The sequence below is a fragment of the Chlamydotis macqueenii genome, chromosome 3 (assembly GCF_036417535.1).
Source record: "Chlamydotis macqueenii isolate bChlMac1 chromosome 3, bChlMac1.mat, whole genome shotgun sequence".
Taxonomy (NCBI): Eukaryota; Metazoa; Chordata; class Aves; order Otidiformes; family Otididae; genus Chlamydotis; species Chlamydotis macqueenii.
Window position 1 is genome coordinate 50,229,217 of NC_141558.1, and position 21,561 is coordinate 50,250,777.

Sequence of the window (21,561 nt, forward strand, 5' to 3'; positions counted from 1 at the left end):
CTTTTTCTGTCATCCAAATGGAGCGAAAACATCCAAAGAGAAATGGTTCACCACGCCTTCAAGCCTAAGGAAGCATCAGAAAAACCCTTCCCCATCATCTGCCCCTCCTGGGCAAGGACCAGGAGGACCTTTTGTGGCCAGGGAGCAGGAGAGGGCAGTATTTGTCACCAGGCATCTATGGTATCATAAAGCAAGTAAACAGTAATTCTTATCCATGGGTAAACTGAAAGGCTGGGTAGTAGTTAGAGTTCGCAGCGTAAAATCTAAGTTAAGATAAAAAATATTCACAACAGGTACCTAGGGGCTTCCGTCCCTCCAACCCACCATCAGTTCACTTGATCATACTGGGCTTTACTGGGCATTCAGGGAAGACTTAAAAAGCCAAGCTTCACTTTTTTTCTCCTTCAAATCCTTATTTCATACAAGCATTACTTAATAAAACAAGGTAATGGCGCTCCACAGAATGAAATGTACACTAGCTGTAAATGTCTACAAATGTACTCAGTTTCTTGTTTTCAATAGGATTATAGATTGCTGCCCTTAGTCTCCAGCTATGTAAAAGTCTTCCAAGCAAAATAAAACAGTCTGTAGGGCAACTAGCTCCCCATATCTAGAAAGGGAACGAGAGCTGGCTTACAAGTTGTTAGGATTTTAAGTACAAGAGGATACATTTATTTCCCAGTTTCTAAAGAAAATCAAGCTTGTTTCAAAGAATACAATTTTAAAATATTTTTTGTTCAAGACAAATATAGACCCAAGTATCACAAGCCCATGGGCTTGGGTAAAAATGCACCACCCTCTTTAATGAACGGCATTTTCCAATGTTTTATTACTAATTCTGAGCATTATACAGAATATAATACTGAGCAGCTACATGGTTTGACCCTGAACTCCTGATATACCTAGAATTTCCACATGTTTCATAATTAATAATATTCAAACTGTTAATCAAGACATCTAACTGAGAAGAAACACAGCAGCTTAGCAGCAGCCAATTGACACATAATTGCTTCTTGTTTCATTTTCTCAAAAGAGCAAGGGAAAAGGAACAAGATGCCATTGCTTTGCTCTGTTCAGGATGAAAGAAAGTTCACTTCTTTGAAAGCTGCTTCTTTGAAAGCTGCAGAACAGCCATGAGGAAAGCCCAAAGATAGTCATGACATCGGTATCAAGAAATTTTATTGTTCCTTTGGGGTTTTTTTCAGGCAGCTCCTCCCCTGCAGCGCTCATCTCTGGGATAAATCTCAATCCTCCACTAGTGCCGTCAACTATGCAGGGAGTAGGAAGGACTTCAAACCAATTCTTATAATTTTGAAGCTTCTAAGTGGTAAGTATTATTTAACATTACATGCCATATAAACAGACATTACCATCTCTTCCCCCTAGCATTTCAAACACTGCCTCTTTGTAAAATCTGAAAGAGGATGATAAATAAAGGGCACTGACTTTGAAGGTCCCAGTTAATTATTTGACTTAGCTAGCTGCTAGGAGAGAAATGAGGAAGAGGACTGAGGATGGATAGAGCAAAGGGGGGAGGTTAAAGCAGCGACGGCAACTATATGATGTTCACTGGTACAAACACCATTCTCAACAGCATGCATTTCCCAACCAGGACCAGTCCCTTGGCACATCACTGATTTTTGCTTCTTTGCTTACTTTTTGCCTAGGTTAGTTTTCTCCAGCAGATCACTCTGTCACACACATATATTAAAAAAAAAAAAAAAAAAAAAAGTTAGTTATTATCTCATCAAAATTGATCACAAATACAGAGCATCCACTATTTTAGCAATACCCCTAAGAGAGACGAGTTGCCTAACTGGCTCTTTGCAGGCCTTTCCTTAATAAAGCTCTCAAGGCCTACAAAGTTTGTTTTTCACGCCCCAAGAAGGGGAGAGGGTTCAATTCCTTGCAAGAACCACAAGGTCAGTCCTGGAAGCGATGCAGAATTTTGTTACTTCCAGAAAAACCCACAGCAAATGCACCTCAAGTGCACCTTAAATCTATCAGAAAGTGGAACCTGAAGCAAATTTCAGCAGGTCACTTGTCAAATGAGGTGCTGGTTAGCTCTTTCTGCAACAAGCATATAAAGCTAGAGGTTTGGCAGCTAAAACCCAAGGCAGATGACTTGACCTGAAAATCCCAAGCAACTTCAGAAGCCAACAGTCCACTGAAAAGTCCTCCTGGTCCTATTCCCAGAGACAAGAGAAGCCCCCATTGTATGATGGGGAGAGGCGGCAGCAGGAAGGACGTTCTTCACCAGGGTCCCCTATTTGGGGTTTGCAAAGCCAGAACAGTTCCGCAGTACTGACTTCTGAAGAAAAAAGCCATTTTGCTCCTGGCTGCAGAGCATTTACTTTGGTAAGAAACAAGATTTCTGTGTATCTGGTAACAGCTGCTGAAGCTACTACATTCATCATTATACAAAGACAAAAAGGAAAGGCTTATTTATCGTATTTATACATGTGTCAGGGAGGACATAAACTACAGGGCTAGTTTTTAAATGTTTTTAAAAAAAAAAAAAAAAAAAAAAAAAAAAGAAAGCAAAATAACCACCAAAGGGTTCTCCCAGAGCCAGGCCCAGGACTTACGCTCTTCCAGGGGTCAGCAGTCACCCAAGGACACCCCATTCACCCATTTCCTGACAGTGCAGTCCATGAGCACCTCACAGACAGCGCCCCTCTTGATGGGACATCTAAAATCAAGACTACTGAAGACAGGACAGAAGATCAGGCAGGGGAAAACACATTTCACTGAAGATCCAAACTCTTCTGCTTAGCACTGCTGGGAACGTTTCCATCGTCTCCTGCTTAAATTGACCGAGCTGTTGCCATAAGAGCGAGTTGAAAACGATGGCCTTCATCTATCTGTCACCCAAGGCATCAGTGCATTTGCACACATGGTTTCCATTACCTTTAGAGATTTGCTAACTCACTGCCACTTCGGTATACAGAAACACTGATGTAAAAAACATTGGGATAAGTAATGTATGTTACAGATTCCATGATATACATACTATACCACAACTAAAAGAAAAATTAGATCAAATACTTTTTTTTACCCTTTTTACTTGTTCCACTGAACTGAATATCGTTTGATCTTAGACTTCAATGGTGCAAAAGGGCTCTGGACAATGTTTCATCATACACAAAAGTATCTTGGTGCGTATCTGCTAGCTACAAAGTCACTCGACTTGATTAAATGACTCACATCCACCGCACGCAGCTCTGGAGAGCTGAACAGCCGTCCAAGACAAACACAGCTCCAAGTTAATATTAGAACAAGCGACAAGAGGGGGCTGCTGCGGATGCCATCAAAGATTAGCGGTGGTTCACACAGACTTTCTCACCTACGTGTTAAATCTTTTATCTAAGCTGTGCCATGAGTGACAGACGTCATTGCCAGGCTGCAGGAGGAGGACAGTGTGGTCTACCACAATCAAACCAAACTTCTTGTATGAAGACCAGAGGTACCCCACTAATGCAATCTAAACCTCCATATTGTATGTCTGTTTTGTAAGAGAGATGATGCACTTGTCACATTGCCCGTATGAGTCTGCAAGGTAGCTGTTAAAGGGGTTTGTTCTTCACTGCTGGATTTCATTTTCCCATGCCACGGGCCACTGGAGTTTTGCGCTGCGTTCATACCTAAGATCCACCAGCTGCATCTCAGTCTGAACCGTGCCCACAGTTCAGTAAGAGCAGCATGAGAGAGATGTCTGGTGTGCTAGCACCTACCGTGCAGCCTTGAAGCAGACACGCATCTCAGTTAACTGCCTGGCTGGATGGGTAAATGCTGATGTGAACTGACTGAACAAACTGGGATGAAAACCTTACTAGCAACAAAGTTAAATATTTATCTCGTAAGAAGGCAGCTAAGGGTCAGAGATTTAAAGGAAAAACCCTAAGGCTTTCCAAGATAATTTTACTTGTCCCAGATCTCTCTTTCCGGCCTCTTCTCTCTCCAAAGAGGGAAGTTTTAGAAAAGAATGAAGCAAACTTGGCCACCTTCAGAACTGCTCGAGCAAGGAAAGCTGCATGTTCAAAACCATCCACACTTCTCTTATTTCTAGTATAAAACATGAAACACGACAAAGGATCATTTTTATACTAACTGTGCTCATTGTCTTCAAGGCTGTGAAAATTTCCGACTTTCAGGGGCTCTTGCTCTTTTCCCATGCCAAGACTGTGACTTGGTCTACAACTGACTCCCATATCAGCCCTCACCTCCTCCTACCCCCCGTTCGACAGCTGCTCTCATGCAGAAGACATCCTTCCTCCTCCGAGCACATACACAGCACACGAAGGGGGGTCCTGCTTGTTTGCTGCTGCTAAAGTCTGATAACCACCAGTACGCCAGACAACACAACCCAGCACCCCAAACACAGTGAGCTGTGGAGGGGTGAAGAAAGAGGTGAGAGCAGAGGATGTGTTTACTGAATTTCTGCCCTTTAGTGGGACAAAGCAGCCATGACCAGAGCTGCTCAGCCACTCTTCGAGCATCACTGCATGGGCAGGAGGGTAGTGTGGGTCGCTTCCCCGCACTGCAGTCTCATTCAACAGTATGAGCTGAAGACAGCAAAAGAAACTGGATAAATATGGGGTTTTTTTCTGCACCTGCTACCGCAGTCATAAAGGATTCATGTTTTGTATAAGGCTCATGGACCATCTAGCCTGGCTGAGGAGAAGACGGCACAACTGCAACAGACAATCATGGAGCAAGGTACCTGCAAAAGAAATTACTATCTCAGTTCCTGGGTTATGTCCTTATGCAAGAAAGCTTATATATCCTGAAAAACACTTTATCTGTGCCACAGTTATCTTGAAAATATTATTCCCCTGACTTTATATGCTGAAAGAAAGCCTCAACTAGGTATTTGAAAGAAATCTGTATTATAGGATATAATTAAGTCTCATAAAACTGTAATGACTTTCTGAAGGATAATACTCCCCAGCTGCTTCTCAAAAATTCATGAAGGAAGAACCTATTTTAGGTAACAAAAAGTGTGTAAGAACAAAGGTTATTCTGAGTGATCATTTACCCCACAAGCTCGCGAATGACATCGTTGCCAGAACCAACACTGCTGTCTCCTCTTTACGGTCTACCATAAACACATTTCATCTGCAGTTAAAATACAGCAAAAGGCCAGTGTTGTCCTTGCTTGGCTACTTGGAGAAGCAATTCCAAGCATTCCCATGCTTGGGAAGAAGGATTCCCTCCTATTTAGAGACAGAGCTGGCTGGTGTTCCCCAGATTTGGTTGGTTGCTGTTGAAAACTGCTATCAATAAAAGTTTGTTCTTTTCTTCCAAACACAATAACCTCTCTCAGTATGCACTATTAGCTCCAATATCTGAACAAAAACCAACCAAGGTTGTTCCCCAGGTACTACTGGCCTGAAGACATAAGCTCTTACCCTGTGCTAATCTTACAAGCTAAGCAACTTGGGGTTGGTTTATATTCGGTAAGAGACCTCCAAGTGCTGGAGGGAAAAAGTCATCACCTAACGTTCCTTCCTCTGGGGTCCACAATGTCATCACAGGACAATTATGGTGGGGTCTGGTCTCTCTAGTGAGGTATTAAGCCAGGGCAAGGATCAGCTATAGTCTTTAAAGATCCCATTATCTCTTTTTATTACACTGATGTTAGATCATTGTTCGGGCTCAATTCCAGTTTGGCTAATTACATTCTAGCTGCCAGACAGCTTCTCTAATTCCAGAGCAGATGAATGTAGATGGATGGACCTCAGGAGGCTGACTGAACTCTCCCTCCCTGCCGTGAAGCACAACTAAGGATACACCTAGACCTCCCCTGTGTGGCTACCCAAAATTCACATCTTTTCTAGGGAGCCTTTCCACTGCTTACTCAACCACCAAGTTAAAAGATTTTCCTAATATCGTGACTGAAAATTAAGCCAGTTGCTTCTTGTCCTACTTGCAGCGGACCTAGGGAACAATCGGTCATTATGCCCTTCAAAAAAATTATTTTTTTTTAGTTTGAAGAGTCTTGGCACATTCCTCTCAAAACCTACTTTTCTCTATTCAAAATAAGTACCAGTTCTGCCAGGTTTTCTCTGCAGCGCTGCCTTCCTGCACCTCTTAATGCCTTTTCCCTCCCATTGAGGCTCTCTCCTTGTCATCAAAGGAGGTGCCCAGAAGTATACACACTCAAAAAAATTACCGATATCCAGCTCTTCAGCACTGCACTCCTCTGCAACACAATCACAGCTGCAAAGTTCAAAGCCAGGGCGCTATTCACTCTTTGCCAAAGCATTTAGAGAACAGCACTGGATGCTGTAAAGCTTGTCCTGCCTGGTACACAAGTGAGGTGACTGGAACAAGCTCGGGATTTAACTTCACTAGGAGATCCAAAAGGCTGCTTCGACCCATGCTGCTGCTCCAGCATCTCCCCTGTTTTGCCTCAGCCTGGGCAAATCTGCTCCTGTAAACACAGCCCGATGTGACTTGCTGCACCACTTCCAAAGCTCCATCACGTTAAACTTTGCTGTAATGTTAAAACATTGCTCCAGGCATAAATAGTGAATAAACTGTTATAAAAGCTAAGTCCCAATCCAAACTGGGCCAGCTACTACACCGCAGCATATGGAAAAACAGACGGATACATTTGACTTCAGAACAACCAAGGTTTCTTCAAGAATTTTGGCTCCTGCTCATCAGAAAGGCAGAGTAACTTCCTATTCAAGTAGTGCCCAAAGTTTAAGAGATTTTTAAAGATGTGAAGTCAGCCTGAAAACACTACACATAGCAATAGACAATGAAAACATCTGACACTTTTTTTTTACCAGATTTGTAGAAGAATTAAAAGGGACTCTGCAGAAGCCCTACATATCACTGACATAAACCTAAATAGTATTGTAATTTTTAAATTAAAATTCAAATGTAAAATTATAAGTAAAATCTTAGCAATAATGTAATGCTAAATTGCATGAGGTTGTTTTGAACATGCCCTATTATTAACCGCCAGTTATTCCACATAACTTTGAAGATATCACTCTGAAATAATTTGCAGATGTCAATTACATTAAAAATGAGACTGTTATCAGCCATTACCGCAGAGAAGCAGCAACCTTTTGGAAACAGTTCTTATTTGAAGAAAAAGAAAACCCAATCCAATCCAACAAGCAACAGGAAAAGACAATTAGTCTGTATTTACGAAAAAACAAAATATAAATGTATAAAAGTGTAAGTAATGCCTATAAAAATACATTTTCACAAGATTGTTCTGGTTTAGGCAGTGATATTTCATGTTTCAAAGCCTGTTATAATTTGAGAAAAAATACAAATGGGCCCAGTATCAAAATCTACCTCCTAGCTTTTAATCACTGAAGGCAAACATTTTCATATCCCTAGGTATGAGACGAAAAAGCATCCAAAATAACACCAGGTTAACTTTGGCAGCGTACCGCACTCCCCACCTTTGGACAGCCACAACAACAAAAGAAGCGATTTCCAGCACCTATTAAAATTCTCAAACTAAATTTAAGTAATTTGCTTGTCTTCCGGCAGGCACACTTTCAGAAGACACACCTGTGGCTGCAGCCTCCAGCGTTCCTCCAAGCCTGCCTTCCAGGAGCCCCCACCGCTCAGCTCTGCTACACCCATGCAGAAAGCAAGACCCTGAACCTCGTTTTTTAGTGGAAACAGGCACAGCCCTTGCTACATGAGCAAGCAGAACTCCAGGAACTTAACACACCTGCCTGGACTAACATTAGCCTTTTTTCTTTCATGCATAACCACATAAAACTACTTTTTTTTTTCTCCCCCTCCTCCTCCATGGAAATAAATCTGCCCATGAGGCAAAGGACTCCAGCTTTTCTTAAGCCAACTGTGGGAGAGCGCTCCTCCCCATTTCAGAGCACGAGAACTAACATAACCTTGTTACTGCAATCACTGTGATAAGAATTTGCTGTTGCTTCAAATTCCAAATGCAATAAATTTATTTTTTTTACCATCACACCCTGCAATAACATTTTAAAACTCCCCTCACACGTTCTGTAGCGCTATGTGGGTGCAGACCTCACTAATACTTATCTCACGAGCAGGTACATGTGGTAAAATTTCTGTGTTTCCATGTAGCTGGAGTTCTTATCTGCTCCACACATTGCCAGACCGGTAACAACTAGAGCTTAGAATCACAGTTTATAAACTTAGTTGTGCATTTTATTATCAACAACGCAATTCTAAGCACTGCCACCAAAATACAAATGGGAGTAAAAACTTCCATTTGCTTTTCATTTGCAGCACATGTAACTCTTCCCATTCTTCAGATGACCATCGTATGCTCTCACAATGCCAAATTTTGTTTATTATTTGTCAGCAAGAGCGGCAGCATCTGCTCTTTGGTAAGCTCCACTGGGAGTAAAACAGCTGGGAGCAACGCAGTCCCCAAAGGCAGCAGAACAGGCAGCTCCCAGAGCTGGCGCATAACTCAGTTACTTTACTCCCTGCTGCTTTCAGTCAGTAAATTTTTTTTTTTTTTTTGCACGCATCTTAAGGCACGAACAGACACTTCTAACCTTGGTGGTCAAAACCTCCCATCTGCCACACGGTCACTCCCTCCGCTGACAGAGATTTACCCGCGGTCAGGAAAAGCGCACGACTGCACAGGCAGTTCCCTGCACACGCAAGGGCCATTTATGGATGAGTCTCCGTCTTTCCCATCCTGTCTGGGTCCTTTCCCCACCCTTCCCCCCCTTTTGGTGCTGTTGGTTGTTTGCGGTTGTGCTTGGGAAATAAATAACACAGCTCTGCTTCAGGAAACTTTACAGTGATTCAAAGTAGGCATAAAATAATTTCCCTGCAAAGTAGGATATTCCACTAGACCCACGCAAATACTCTGTTCATCAGTCTCCTGCATTAATTCAGTGATGTAAGTGTGAGCAGAGCTATAACCAAGTGGCACTAGGAAAACAGAGCAAAGTTTGGCCTCCCCAATTTTTCATTACTGCCAGCCTGCTGGCTCACATATCGCAACATATTCCAACACTGTCATCAAAATCAGCAGCAAGGGGAAAAAAACCATACCTGAAAGCTTCTGCAGGCTTCAAAAATGGACTGATAATGGTTGACGGACAGATACCAGACACAAAAGCATATAAAACCCGCAGCAAAAGGCCACCCCAACCTGGTACAGCAAGGAGCCCGTCCCTCTCCCCCAAGCAGCGCTTACACACACCAGCACACCGCCCTGCCAGTGGCTGCACGCTGCTGCCTTTCTCCAAAGCTGCTGGTAGAAGCCAGACCATCAATTTAAGCAGGTGTTTCTGATAAGAGCCCCCACACTGTCTTAAAACAGTCTGAAGTGAAATACAATGGGTGTTTTTAGCTATCATGCATGATCACCGCTTCACAAGAAAAACCAGCGGTACTCAGACCACTTCTACTTTATCTTCTCATCACTTCCCCCCCCCTCCTACACATTTATTTAACAACTCTATTTCAAAACCAGTAATTCCCAGAATTTCAGTCCCACTAACCTCAAAGCCTTACCTTCACTTTAAGTAGATTTTTCCTAGCCCGAAGGAACATGTTCAACTCAAACAGCTGAACATGGAAGACACCTGATGGTCTCAAACTTAACCTGGCAACTCCACCCTATATTATATTTACTAATATTTTTCCCTTGACTTAATTAGTGGGATTCAAATGAAACCTCAGCAGCAATGTGCCAAACACCACAAACCACAGCAGTGATGTTTCACACACTTCACCTGGAGACACACCAAAATATACTGTGGGCCTTCCAGAAGCTCGAGCTCTCCAACATCGCAAGACACTGCTAGTTCTCCGCTACGATGAGCACCCTCTCCTGCTGCTAGTTCTCCACTAGAATTTCCTCAAAAATCATGAAATTGAATTAGGATATCTTCTGCCTCCTGTTTTTTGATGCCATGCTTAGCACATGTTCTCAAGAAACTACTTGAATCCACATTATTATAATTTTTTTTTCCTCCCACGAATGCTAAAATTCTGCCATAATTACAATCTCTCAGAAGCTGGGCTTTGGGAGAACACCAAGTAACATGGCATTGACAACGAAAATCACAAAAACTGACACTGCAAGATCTAGATAGCTTAACGTGGTATCAACATCAGAGCACATCAAGACCCCACACAGTCATTATGCTGAAGAAATATGTGACAACGTCATGCTCATGATGGCCAGAGTGGTGAAGGAAGTAAGGGATTATCTCATTTCTCCTTCGAAACCTTTCAGGAAGCCAGGGGCAGAAACCAGCAGTTTTACATTTCCATCACACTCCCCGTAAAAGACAAGGTGAAACAACAGAAATTAAAATTCAAACTATACATGAGTTAATTGTCCACCTCATCTTTAAACAAGAAATAAATTACTGGGGGTGCACAGGTAAGGAAAAGAAAGCAGATCTGCAAATGAGAGCCCATGATCACAGGACAACTGCTCAGATGGTGGTTTGGATGTCAGCAAGGGGTTTCTTCATCAAGGGACTCTTGGTTCACTGTATGTGCAGAAAGCTGCAGGGCAAAAAGGAGCAGCGCAAACCAATTTAACAGGATGAAGATGCCTGCAATGCACTTTCATGCAATGAAACCTATGTTACATATGCATTAATGTATGCAGATGACTGACAGAGGTTCTTTTTCCATTCGGTATATCTTTGGTCTCAATCAGAGACACCTCTGGTGACGCATACACTGCAGGCATCATGGCACTCTTTCGTGCACCTGGATCTGGGCTGGCTCCCTGATCACGTCTTGCAGTGATGAGCTGCAAGAAAGCAGCTGGGCTGAAAGTGGCCAAATGAAAATGTCCAAAGACCACCCTGATCTGAGCTAAGGCCTTCCATATCGCCTGCATGTCCACAGTGTGTAATAATTCACATGGACATCACAAGGTGTCTGCTGTTCTGGGTACCCAGTTCCCCAAAAAATGAGCAAGCCCTGGTAAAGCTTCCGTTTAAAGGCAGGAGAAGGTTTAGCCATTCCACAGACAACTCTGGTTTTATTCTTGTCATGGCAAACCTCAGAAACAGTTATTTACTTTGACCAGGAAGGTGGTCCCATCTCTAACAAAACCCCATTTGCTCCTCTTCACGGTCATTCCAGCTTCTTTAAGTACCTGCACATCTCCGCACAGACTATTACTACTGCACCAGGAGAGCGGGGCCTCGAAACAGGTGACAAACTGCTCTTTCTCAGCCTTTGAATGCTGGCTCTTCTCCCCTTGAAAGATGGCAAAGAAAACTCAACAGAACACACATCTGAATCTGCTTCTCCCGAGTTATGCACGATCCCTGAGAGACTGGCATCCGCCAAAACCAAAGACGGCGCAGAGATGGTTGAAGAAGGCGGCATCCCGCCGTCACACGTCTCCCAAGAGGGAATAGTGCTGCCATTTCTTGCTCTTTTTCAAGAGTACCACACCGCCCTACCTCACCAGCCCCCTCCAGCCACCTCCTCTCGGGCAGAAGCAACACCTCAGCAACGGGACGAGGCCACACCTGCGAACCGGCGGGCAGCCGGCCTGGTCCACCAGCGCCCGCAGAGCCCAGCCCGGGCCGGGGTGGCCCAGGCACCGCACTGGCCCGCTCCCGCATCTCCGCCTCGGGGGGAGAAGGGGGCGCAACGGCGCAGCGCCCGCCGCCCGCTTCCCCCCGCCCCCCGAGCCCGCAGCCCACCCCTACCTTCCTGCGCCGGCCGCCCGGGGGCTGCAGGGAGCAGCAGGCGGGCGCGGCGCTGCCCCGCCGGCCGCTCCGCACGTAGGTGACCCGCCGCCTGCCCGCCGCCACCGCCACCGGCTGCCGCTCCGTGCCGCGGGCCGGGGGGGGAGCCCGCCCCGCTGCCGCCGCCGCCGCCGCCCGGGGCTTCTCCTCCGGGCACCAGGATCGCCTGATGCCCAGCTGGAGGCAGAGGAAGAGCGCGGCGGAGAGCAGGCAGAGGCGGAAGGCCGGGCCCCGCCAGAGCGGCCGCTCCTTGGGCATGGCGGCGGGGGCTCCCCCTGCCCGGCGCTGCCGCCCCCTGCCCCGCCGCAGGGCTCATGCCGCCGGCGGGTCGGGCCCCGCGGCCGCCGCCGAAAGTTGGGAGACCCCGCCCCGAGCGGGGCCGGCCGGGGAGGGGCCGCCATGCCCCTGTCCCGGCCCGGCGCAGGAGGGTTGTGGAGGTGAACGGCGGCGCGGTTCGTGGGGCTGGCGCCTGTGCTTGCCTTGTGGCCTCCCACGCGTGTCGCTTGTGCACGGAGCCACAGCCACGCTGCCCTCCGTGGCCGGGCCTGACAGGGGACGTCTGTTACGAAAACTGCTCTCCTTAGCTGTTGTATCAACCCATCTTTGTGGTACAGGAGTGTATTAACTTGTTGATTTTATATCTATATTAATTCACATTATGCACTGTAATGTCATGAGGTAGTGGAATTTTACTGTAGACTGGGGTATTGTTCGGGGTTAAGCAAAACAAGCTAGAGGACAAACTAAAGGCTGAGCTGAGCAGAGCCAAGAGGCGGTGCAGGGGATGGGTGGTCCCACTCACCTCCATGGGAGCACATGAAGCCTTTTGTCCCAAAACAGGGACACGCTACGCAGAAATATTGAAGTGCACGGGCTGGCTTGCGTTTTAGTCTGCAATGCTAAACCATCGCTGAGCGATGAGCAGGTGGTGGTTGGTGGGATTTTCTGGAGCGGGAACCGCAAGTGAGGAGACGTGTCGGTGGCAGGGGAGTAATAAATGTGTTCCCAGACGGGACGTGCAGGACATAGACACACACCTAATCCCCATTTTTTTTTTTTTTGCCAAGTAGGGGAGGGAAGTTGTGACTCTTGTCCCCTGCATGCAGCACTGTGCTTCCAGCGCCGCTGCCTTGTCTGCTGCAAGGGAGAGGCTTTCTGCGCTGAGCTCCTTCTCCCTCTTTTCTGTTGTCCTCTCCCCGGCTGCTCTCCCCGGCTCCTTTCTAACCTCTCCTCTCTGTTCACAGCCTGGGGCAGAGCCGGATCTGGCTGCTATTGCTGTGGAAGCAGGTCAGAGAGGGGCACTGGGAGAAGCGGAGCCCATCAGCAGCCGAGCAACCAGACCCGCTGGCAGCAGGACGGAGGAGCTGCATGCGGGAAGGGAAGGAGCGGTGATCTGCCTGCAGAAATGGGATTTCAGGCATGGCTCCAAGCACAGATGCACTGGCAGGTCAGCTGCGTGCTCCCTGCCATTTAAACATTGCTGTCCTCTTTTTCTAGGTAAAATATTCTTCTAAATTAGGTTAAAGCAATTCCATAGTTGTTTTAAATTGCCCTAAATGCAGGCTTCTCTTGGAAGGGGATAAGTGGCAGTCCTGCTTGCCGTTCTTGTAGCAGGAGGGGGACTCCTTTGTCCTAAGCTAAGCTGAACCAGGGCAATGAGCCAGATGAAAAGTAACTCCAGAAAAACTCTTATCTGGAGCAATTTCCTAAGAGACCTGGACACCCTTTTCAGTACCATCCTGTCTTTTGGTCAGCCTACAGCTAACGTGGGACAGCCTCTGTGTGGTTAATGCCTCCGGGGAAATGCAGTGCAGATCAGAGCGCTTCTCCCTCTGCCCCTGCTCAGGGTTCCCTATTGCTCCCTTGTTGCAGGTGCTGGTGCTTGCCACAGGGAAGTGAGTTGGCTCTGGCAGCTGACCTGTCTGACTTTTCCTCTGTTTGCACCACCCTTAGTTGACCCATGAGCGGATCAGACAAGCCCTGGTGCTAGCGCAAGGGAGGAACACATTTGTGAGGGCAGAGGGAGAGCATGACTACAACAATCATCACTGACATCAGCTTAAGAGATGAGCACTCAGCTCCATCCATGAGCATCGCCTGGAGTTCATCAATAGAAGTTCACTTGGGCTGGCACGGGGCCGCCTGTGCATCACTTTGCTCCTCCAAGTGAAACGGCATGGTTCATCTGGAGGACAGAAGGAATGCCGCTGCTCAGGGAAGAGAGGTTTAGACGTACGTCAAGTACACTAAATGCAAGGATAAATGTGACAAGACACAAGACTTGCAAGACTGCTAGCCAAAATCATTATATCACAGGATTCTTAGCACCAAGGTTGTTTTAAACTGTCAGCGTCTGGTCAATAAATAATGGAGTGTGAAGGTCCTATTAAAATAAAAGTTTGTGTTTGTATGGCTATGGAGAAAATCTTGAAGGCAGGAGTATAAAGCTCAAGCCTCAAAAAGTATAAAGTGCCCAAATACATTTTAAAACTCTCTTGAAGTTTAATCCTTGAGAAAGCTTTCCTAAAAGCTTGAACAATGCATATTCAAATAAAAGAGGTCTGACTGAACAGAATAAAAACCAGAAGGTCTGTCTTGGTTTTAGCATCACAGGTTCATTTGCTGTTCTTCTCTCATTGTATAGCTTCAACAGAAAGCTCAGATACTTGAATCTGCTCACTGTTCTTATCACTGAGCTGTAACTGTAAATGCTGACCTTGTACGAGACATTCCCTTCCTTAGAAAGCCCCAATTTGTGAGCATGCTAGGAGTGATCCCGATAAAGAATAGTTCGTGAATTTAACTCGGTGTTTTCATTTTGCTTTTGTATTTTAACAAACAATTGAATTTCTCCTGCTTCTCCCCCATCTCTTTTGAATGTAAGTCTGCATGTTTAAAACAGAACAGGTTTCTAATGATAAAGAAAAAGGGAACAATGGTAGAGAAGGATATCAAGAAATTTCAGGAACAATGAGAAATCTTATCTGGATTAGCATGAGAATCAATAGGAATTAAGATAGTACCTTAAACATTCTTGCCTCTCCAGCATCCTCTCCATTTTAACAAGTGAATTATAAACTAATTTCTTCCCCCAGGAATCTGCTTCAAAGACACCTGTACGTGAGCAACTCCTGTTAAGAAGAAAAGGAAATTAAAATTGCAGCATAACACATGCAGCTCCAGTTCAACTGGAGGATGGGCCTTTTTGGGATGATTGCTGGGAAATACAGCTTCTGCGAAGTTTCATAGCTTCTGCAAAATATGCTCACTCTTTGAGTCAGGCAGCAAATAGCCTCCTGTCCCTGTTGTCCCCAAACCATGATGGACAGTGTTAGAGGAAAATAGATTACACCGGATCCAATAGACCACGAAGTACTGCCACGTAATGCAAAGAGTAACTGAAATGGTGACTCTGAATATGAGCGTGCAATTTCTACTGAGAGCAGCGAGCGTTATGCCCTGATGATAACCAAAGTCCGACATTGGTCCTGTGTATCTACTTTCTATGTAGGTGCCACAGATTTTGACAGCTCCCTTTGTTTCTCCAGGAAAAGTCTTAAAAAAATGTAAAATTCCTCATGCATTTACAAGTTTGTCCATGGCGAGAGCACAGTGCTAAACCTCTGAAAGGAAAAAGTTTAACATCAATGGAAGTTCATTGCTTTGGTGCTGTCTTTGCTGCTTATAAATTACATATTGCCTGGGATGTTGTTGGTAGCAAAATCTCTCCTTTGCAACAGTTATTTAATGTTGATCTCTCTTACGGCCATTTTCAGTTCAAACGTCTTGCCTACCACCATCCATCTTCTGCCTCCACCCACTGTCAGGCCTTCTGTTTATCTTCTGGCTAGTCAAAATGCCTGCGCAGACCTCTGTGCAAAATTAAACACCAGGCAGGAAAAACACCGCTGGGAATTCCCTGGATTCTCCAAGGGCTGTTAATGGAAGTAAAACATTCCTCCTATAAAATGAGTAAATGAATAAAAATGCTCCTTTTGACTCTGCTTAAGAACTCCGCTGGATTTGGTATGAGCCACCTGCCAAAATCTACAGGACAGAGCAAAGGAAGACTTTTTTTCCCCTCTCCTCCCTCCTACGCTCCTGGCTAGTGCTTTGAAAACCGAAGTGATGTTGGTCCATGCATGTGAAAACAGAGAGATTTTGGGTAGAAACTTTCACAAGGTCATTTCAAAAGCAGCTGCGTGAAGAGGAGTGTGGTGTGTCCTTCCTCGCAGAAGATGCCTGTGCCTCTGATCCTGGGTCTGCAGGAGTCAGAGCTTTGGTCCAGACCTCTTTTATTGTCTTGCACATTTATGTGCCAAAGCTCTGCTGTAGCCCTGAGAAACATGGGATGAAGTGTTTATAGCTCCCCGGGTGGCTTCTTGGTGTAAGTGTGGTCTCACTTCTGTTCCTTAAAACTGCATCTGGAAATCCTGGAAGTATTTCTCTATGCCCCAAGTGACAGGAGCCTCCCTGGAGCCTGCACGCAACCAGCAGCTCTGCAAGGGAGGTACAGCCCTTACTCCTTCCTGTGCCACTGAAAACTCAGAGAAATAAATCTTCCTATTACCTTTTAGATGTCAGCTACAGAGAAGTAAATTGGCCACATTGGTCTATTACCCACTTACTGCTGCTGAGAAATACGTGTCTGAGCGGCTGCGAAAGGCTAAAGCTCAGCTACATGGATCATTAAAACCGCTCCTCAGCTCGCCACTGGTACAGTTTGAAGATAACAGCTGAGAAAAAAAACATGTTCATGCAGTCTCCCATTAGCTCTCCTCAAGCTCGTGAGCTATTTAGGCAGCTTAACACAAGATTGATCTTGCTGTTTGGCAGCTCAGCACGAGGCACGGGCAGAAGCTCTCTTTTCCCTCCAGCTACGGAGAGATTCAAACACCACAGCCTAGCCGCGTGCTCAGAATTTGATGAAAGAGATAGCTAGTGATTAACGGCCTGAAGAGGGGATTATAGATCAAGATTTACCTCTGAGTCACGCTCTTGTGCATTCGCACACATACATTCCTGTACCTGTGCACATACATTCGCTGCAGGAATGAGAAGGGAATGAGACTGCCCTTCGGTAGAAGATGCTCTGCAGCCCTCTGCTGTGCCTGGGCCTTACCTGTGTTTATTTAACCCTAATCTTCATGGTATCTACAAATGTGATTCTTGCCTCCAGCAGCTGTATTCCACCCCTGGAGAGGAACAACAGTGATTTTATGGTCTGCAATTTACTTAAATTGTCTACTCATTCTGAACAGGCGAAACTCTGCCTGCAGTTTAAAGTAAGGGCTGGAAATTTTATTGAGCAAATACTGGTATAAAAACTGAAAATGTATTGCCATAAGAAGGACATGGACCTATTGAAGAGGGTCCAGAGGAGGCCACGAAGATGATCAGAGGGCTGGAGCACCTCTCCTATGAGGACAGGCCAAGAGAGTTGATGCTGTTCAGCCTGGAGAGGAGAAGGCTCTGGGGAGACCTTATAGCAGCCTTCCAGTACCTCAAGGGGGCCTACGGGAAAGATGGGGAGAAACTCTTTGTCAGGACCTGTTGTGACAGGACAAAGGGTAATGGCTTTAAAACAGAAGGAGCCAGATTCAGACTGGATATAAGGAAGACATTTTTTACAATGAGGGTGGTGGAACACTGGGACAGGTTGCCCAGTCAGGTGGTGGATGCCCCATCCCTGGAAACATTCCAGGCCAGGTTGGACGGGGCTCTGAGCAACCTGATCTGGTTGGAGATGTCCCTGCTTCTTGCAGGGGGGTTGGACTAGATGGCCTTTAAAGGTCCCTTCCAACCCATATTATTCTATGAATCTGTGATTTTTAAAAAAAGACATTCCAGTTTACAGGAATTAAGCAGTCATAGCTCATATGCAGGTCCATGTGCTATTGCACAAAGATTTTTGCGATATTAGTTTGTCATCTCTATTTCCTCTGTATCTATACTGCAATCCTAGACAGATACCCAGCAGTGCTTAAAAGTTACCCTGAGTTTGTACTACAAATTCCTATTTTCTGTATTTTTAAAAGATTATCTTGGTGTTACTCTGGGCTCAGCATTTTCCCCTTTTTTTGGATGCAATCAATTTTACTGGCATTTTTACACTTCTGAGCTCGAGGATGAATATCTTCATTAAAAAATGTCATTTGGCAAAGAGATTAATCTATAATGCTCAGAATTCTACAAAACACCACAGCTGGAGTAGTAATTATGGCTTTAAGAAGTTATATAAGCCTTTTTATTACATGTTTTTAATGGGTTTACATAGTACAGTAAAAATGCCGAAGTATTTATACAGGGGATGGCAACAGCGGTGGAGTAATCAAGCAGATGTCACAGTTTGAGCACAGAGAGTGACTTTCGTCTGCAAGCGCTCAAGGAAAAGGGCTCTCCAAGGGGAGAAGAGATGCAAGCCAGAGTGCCGGGGCTGCTACGGAGAGGAACAGCAGCAACCTCTTCCAGGTAGCAGTTTCACAAACCGACTGTCTGTCTCACCACGTTGTTTGATTTGCTGGCAGTTTTTGCCTCGTTAAAGGCAATAGGATAAAATAAAAGCTGGGAGTGGCTGGCAGCATCCTTGATGGACCCGACAGGTGAAAAGCAACTTTTATAGGATAGGAGGTGTGCAAAAATGTCCTGGACCAGTATGCAGACCAATTTAGTAGTAAACATCCATCTTTTAAAAACATCTCATCCATGTGTTTGAAAAGCGTCCTATTTTTGCAGGACACTAAACTCCGTGTCACTGTTTTTACCTGTAATAAAAAGGTTGCTTTGCTGAACTATTACTGTGTGGTCAGCCAATCCTCTCCTCCAGCTGGCTGCATTTTAAATGTCTTAAACAAAATCCTAACGAGGAGGAAAGAAATGGCCTTGCCCTCAGCAGAAAAGATGCCATGGCTCCCCTGCAGCCGAGCAGCCTGGCCGGGAGCAGACAGTGAGGATAAAACTCCGTGCTCTTCCCGCAGGCTCCTTTCAAGCAGTTTGCCCTCAATGCCATGTAGAGCAGCATCAGTGATGCAGAGATACCAGTATCGATTCAAAGTGGAATAACCTCCGTAGCTGAGAGTTTGTATATAAATTAGGTGTTACTGCAGGGGGCATCCTTGTAGCACGCGTCTTCCTGCAGCGTGTCTGCCTCCATCCTCAGCTATGGACGCGGATAGCAGAGGCCAGCTAGATGCTTTGGAGATGTGCTGGGAAGGATGAAGTGGGTTTGAGAAGATGCAGGAGCCTCTGTAGGCATCCCTCCAGGCGATGAACACTTAGCTAGGCTCATGCTTGTGGTTGTGCCCAGCTCCCAACTCTCTTGAAGGCTCCTTGTTAGGAGGACTTCCCTTTGCCAGAATACATTTAATTTATTCAGGATCAAGGTAATTTCTCTGTACTCTATCGGGAGGTAAAGTACCTGCTCCCGAAAGCATAAAGGCTCTTTGCAGACCCTTCATGATGCCTGCTACTCTCTTGGTGACAAGGCTGGAGGCAAAGCCAGCAGCTACAGAGGAAAGCCTGCCCTGCTGTTTCACCGCAGCCCAGTGAGTATTGTAGAGGTGGCACAGAGTGGGGAGGACTGTCTCAGAGGGCACTTATTTCCTTCACAAGGCAAAGGAGAAGCAGCTGCTCTGAGCCATAGCTGGGTCAATGCCTGAAGCCAGACAAGCACAGGAACCTCCTGGCTGGAGCCCAGTGCACCGGCGAAGGCAGGGAGAGAACTCAGCTCTGGGATTTGCGGAGCAGTGGCTGGAAGAGGCACGTTTTCCCACTACCTTCTCAGTCCTCCCTCAGGCTTAAAGTGGAGGAAAGAAGGTGATCACTGACACAGAGTGATGGGAGCCTTTAGGAATCGAGGGCTTTTTGCTCAGTCTTTCTGCTGAAGTGCTCAGCCTTACACTGTGAAGACAAACAGTGGCAAGACTGCTCTCAGCAACCCAGACAAGAACATTTTAGTGCATAATTATGGACGAGATGTAAGAGGACGAAAAAAGAGGGAAAACATCTGTTCGCACAGAGTTTATTGCTGTTCACTTAAGAGGCCCATTAAATGTCAGGGAAAAAAAAGCTATTTATCCTTCTGTTTGAGGCAATTATCCTGCTGCAAATCTCTGTGTCAATTCACTCCATGATTTTTCCTGGAGTGCTGACACTGTGCAGATACACTCACTGCACGGAAAAAAAAACGTGCAGACCTTACCCACCAAGGCTTACAGGGGATTTTCAGAAGTGAGGTAGCCAATGCTTCTCAAAGTTTTTAACTTACATTTTACCTCTGTGGAGAAGCAGGTTTTTTCTTGGAGTCTTTTCCTGGACTTCAGGTGTCTCAGCCCTTTTCTTTCAAAAATCAAAAGGAGCTTTTTCTTTCAAAGCCCACCTAAAAGTGGGATTGCTCTTCTTGTAGCCACTGTCTCAGCAATATGGGATGTAAGAAGCCCAAATCCAGTACCTTGCATGCTCAAAGGAGACCAGCTGTCCCACTGACCAGGAGACCGCTCGGCTCACTAGGCTGCAAGCCATGTGAGGAGGAGAGGCTTCATCTCCTTGAAGTCCAACCCTGCACTCATTTGGTGAGGAGGAAAGCAAGTGCGAGGCCCTCTCCTTGGCTTTAGTGCATTCTCTGAGGGAAGAGTTGTTTTCCTTCACTTTAGCCAAAATACCAACTGGAGGTGCAAATGCAGGTGCTTGAGAAACACCTGCAGCAGGCTCAGTTGCTTAATTTTCCAGTAATACAGAAAATAAATAAGCCTTCCCTCCCCTGTTTGGCTCGTAAGTGTACGGAAAGGCTAATGTAAAGCTTGGATGTCAGCTGGTCCATTGAGACTTTGCAGAAGTTAAATAAAAAGGCAGCAGAGGTGACAGTGACAGAAGCACAGCGTGTGATGCATATGGTGGGCATGGTGCACACCTCTTACAATGTGAGAAATCGATTGTCCCCGTGGGAGATAGCGGACATGAACAGGAATGAAGGAAAGCAATGAGGGACAGTGCTCTTCTAGTGTTGGCTGCTGTCAGTGGCGTGAGACAGTCTCAAAGGAGGAAAAACAAAACACAGGTAAAAGATTTCCTTGAAACTTCTTTTACTTTTGGAAATACCATTTTTATAGAATCATAGAATCACAGAATAGTTTGGGTTTGAAGGGACCTTTGAAGGCCATGTAGTCCAACCGCCCTGCAAGAAGCAGGGTCATCTCCAACCAGATCAGGTTGCTCAGAGTCCCATCCCACCTGGCCTGGAATGTTTCCAGGGATGGGGCATCCACCACCTCTCTGGGCAACCTGTCCCTGTGTTCCACAACCCTCATCATAAAAAATGTCTTCCTTATATCCAGTCTGAATCTAGCTCCTTCTATTTTAAAACCATTATCCCTTGTCCTATCGCTACAGGCCCTGCTGAAGAGTTTCTCCCCATCTTTCCTGTAGGCCCCCTTGAGGTACTGGAAGGCTGCTATCAGGTCTCCCCAGAGCCTCCTCTTCTCCAGGCTGAACAGCCCCAACTCTCTCAGCCTGTCCTCATAGGAGAAGTGCTCCAGCCCTCTGATCATCTTCGTGGCCTCCTCTGGACTCACTCCAACAGGTCCACGTCCTTCTTATGCTGGGGGCTGCAGAGCTGGACACAGTACTACAGGTGGGGTCTCACAAGAGTGGAGTAGAGGGCGAAGATCACCTCCCTCAACTTTCAGAAAAGTTTATTTCCACTTTCTTTTCTCCCCAGCTGCTCTCTTTCCTCATAAGGCTGAGTTCTGACTCATGTCCACTTTTCCTTCTCCAAATTATGTAACTTTGACTTCATTGAGAAAAACAGACACGAGGGGGAAATTCCCAGAAAGAAAATAGACCATTT

The 21,561-nt window shown here is 45.8% G+C and overlaps 1 protein-coding gene across 1 annotated transcript in view; it reads right to left on the reverse strand.

Annotated features, from left to right (window-relative positions):
- Positions 1-11,975, reverse strand: part of METTL24 (methyltransferase like 24) — a 50,590-nt gene extending 38,615 nt beyond the window's left edge. The window contains exon 1 of the mRNA XM_086744845.1: positions 11,679-11,975. Coding sequence (XP_086600971.1) covers positions 11,679-11,975 — 297 coding nt within the window. The remainder of the gene's footprint in view (positions 1-11,678) is intronic.
- Positions 11,976-21,561: the final 9,586 nt, after the last annotated feature.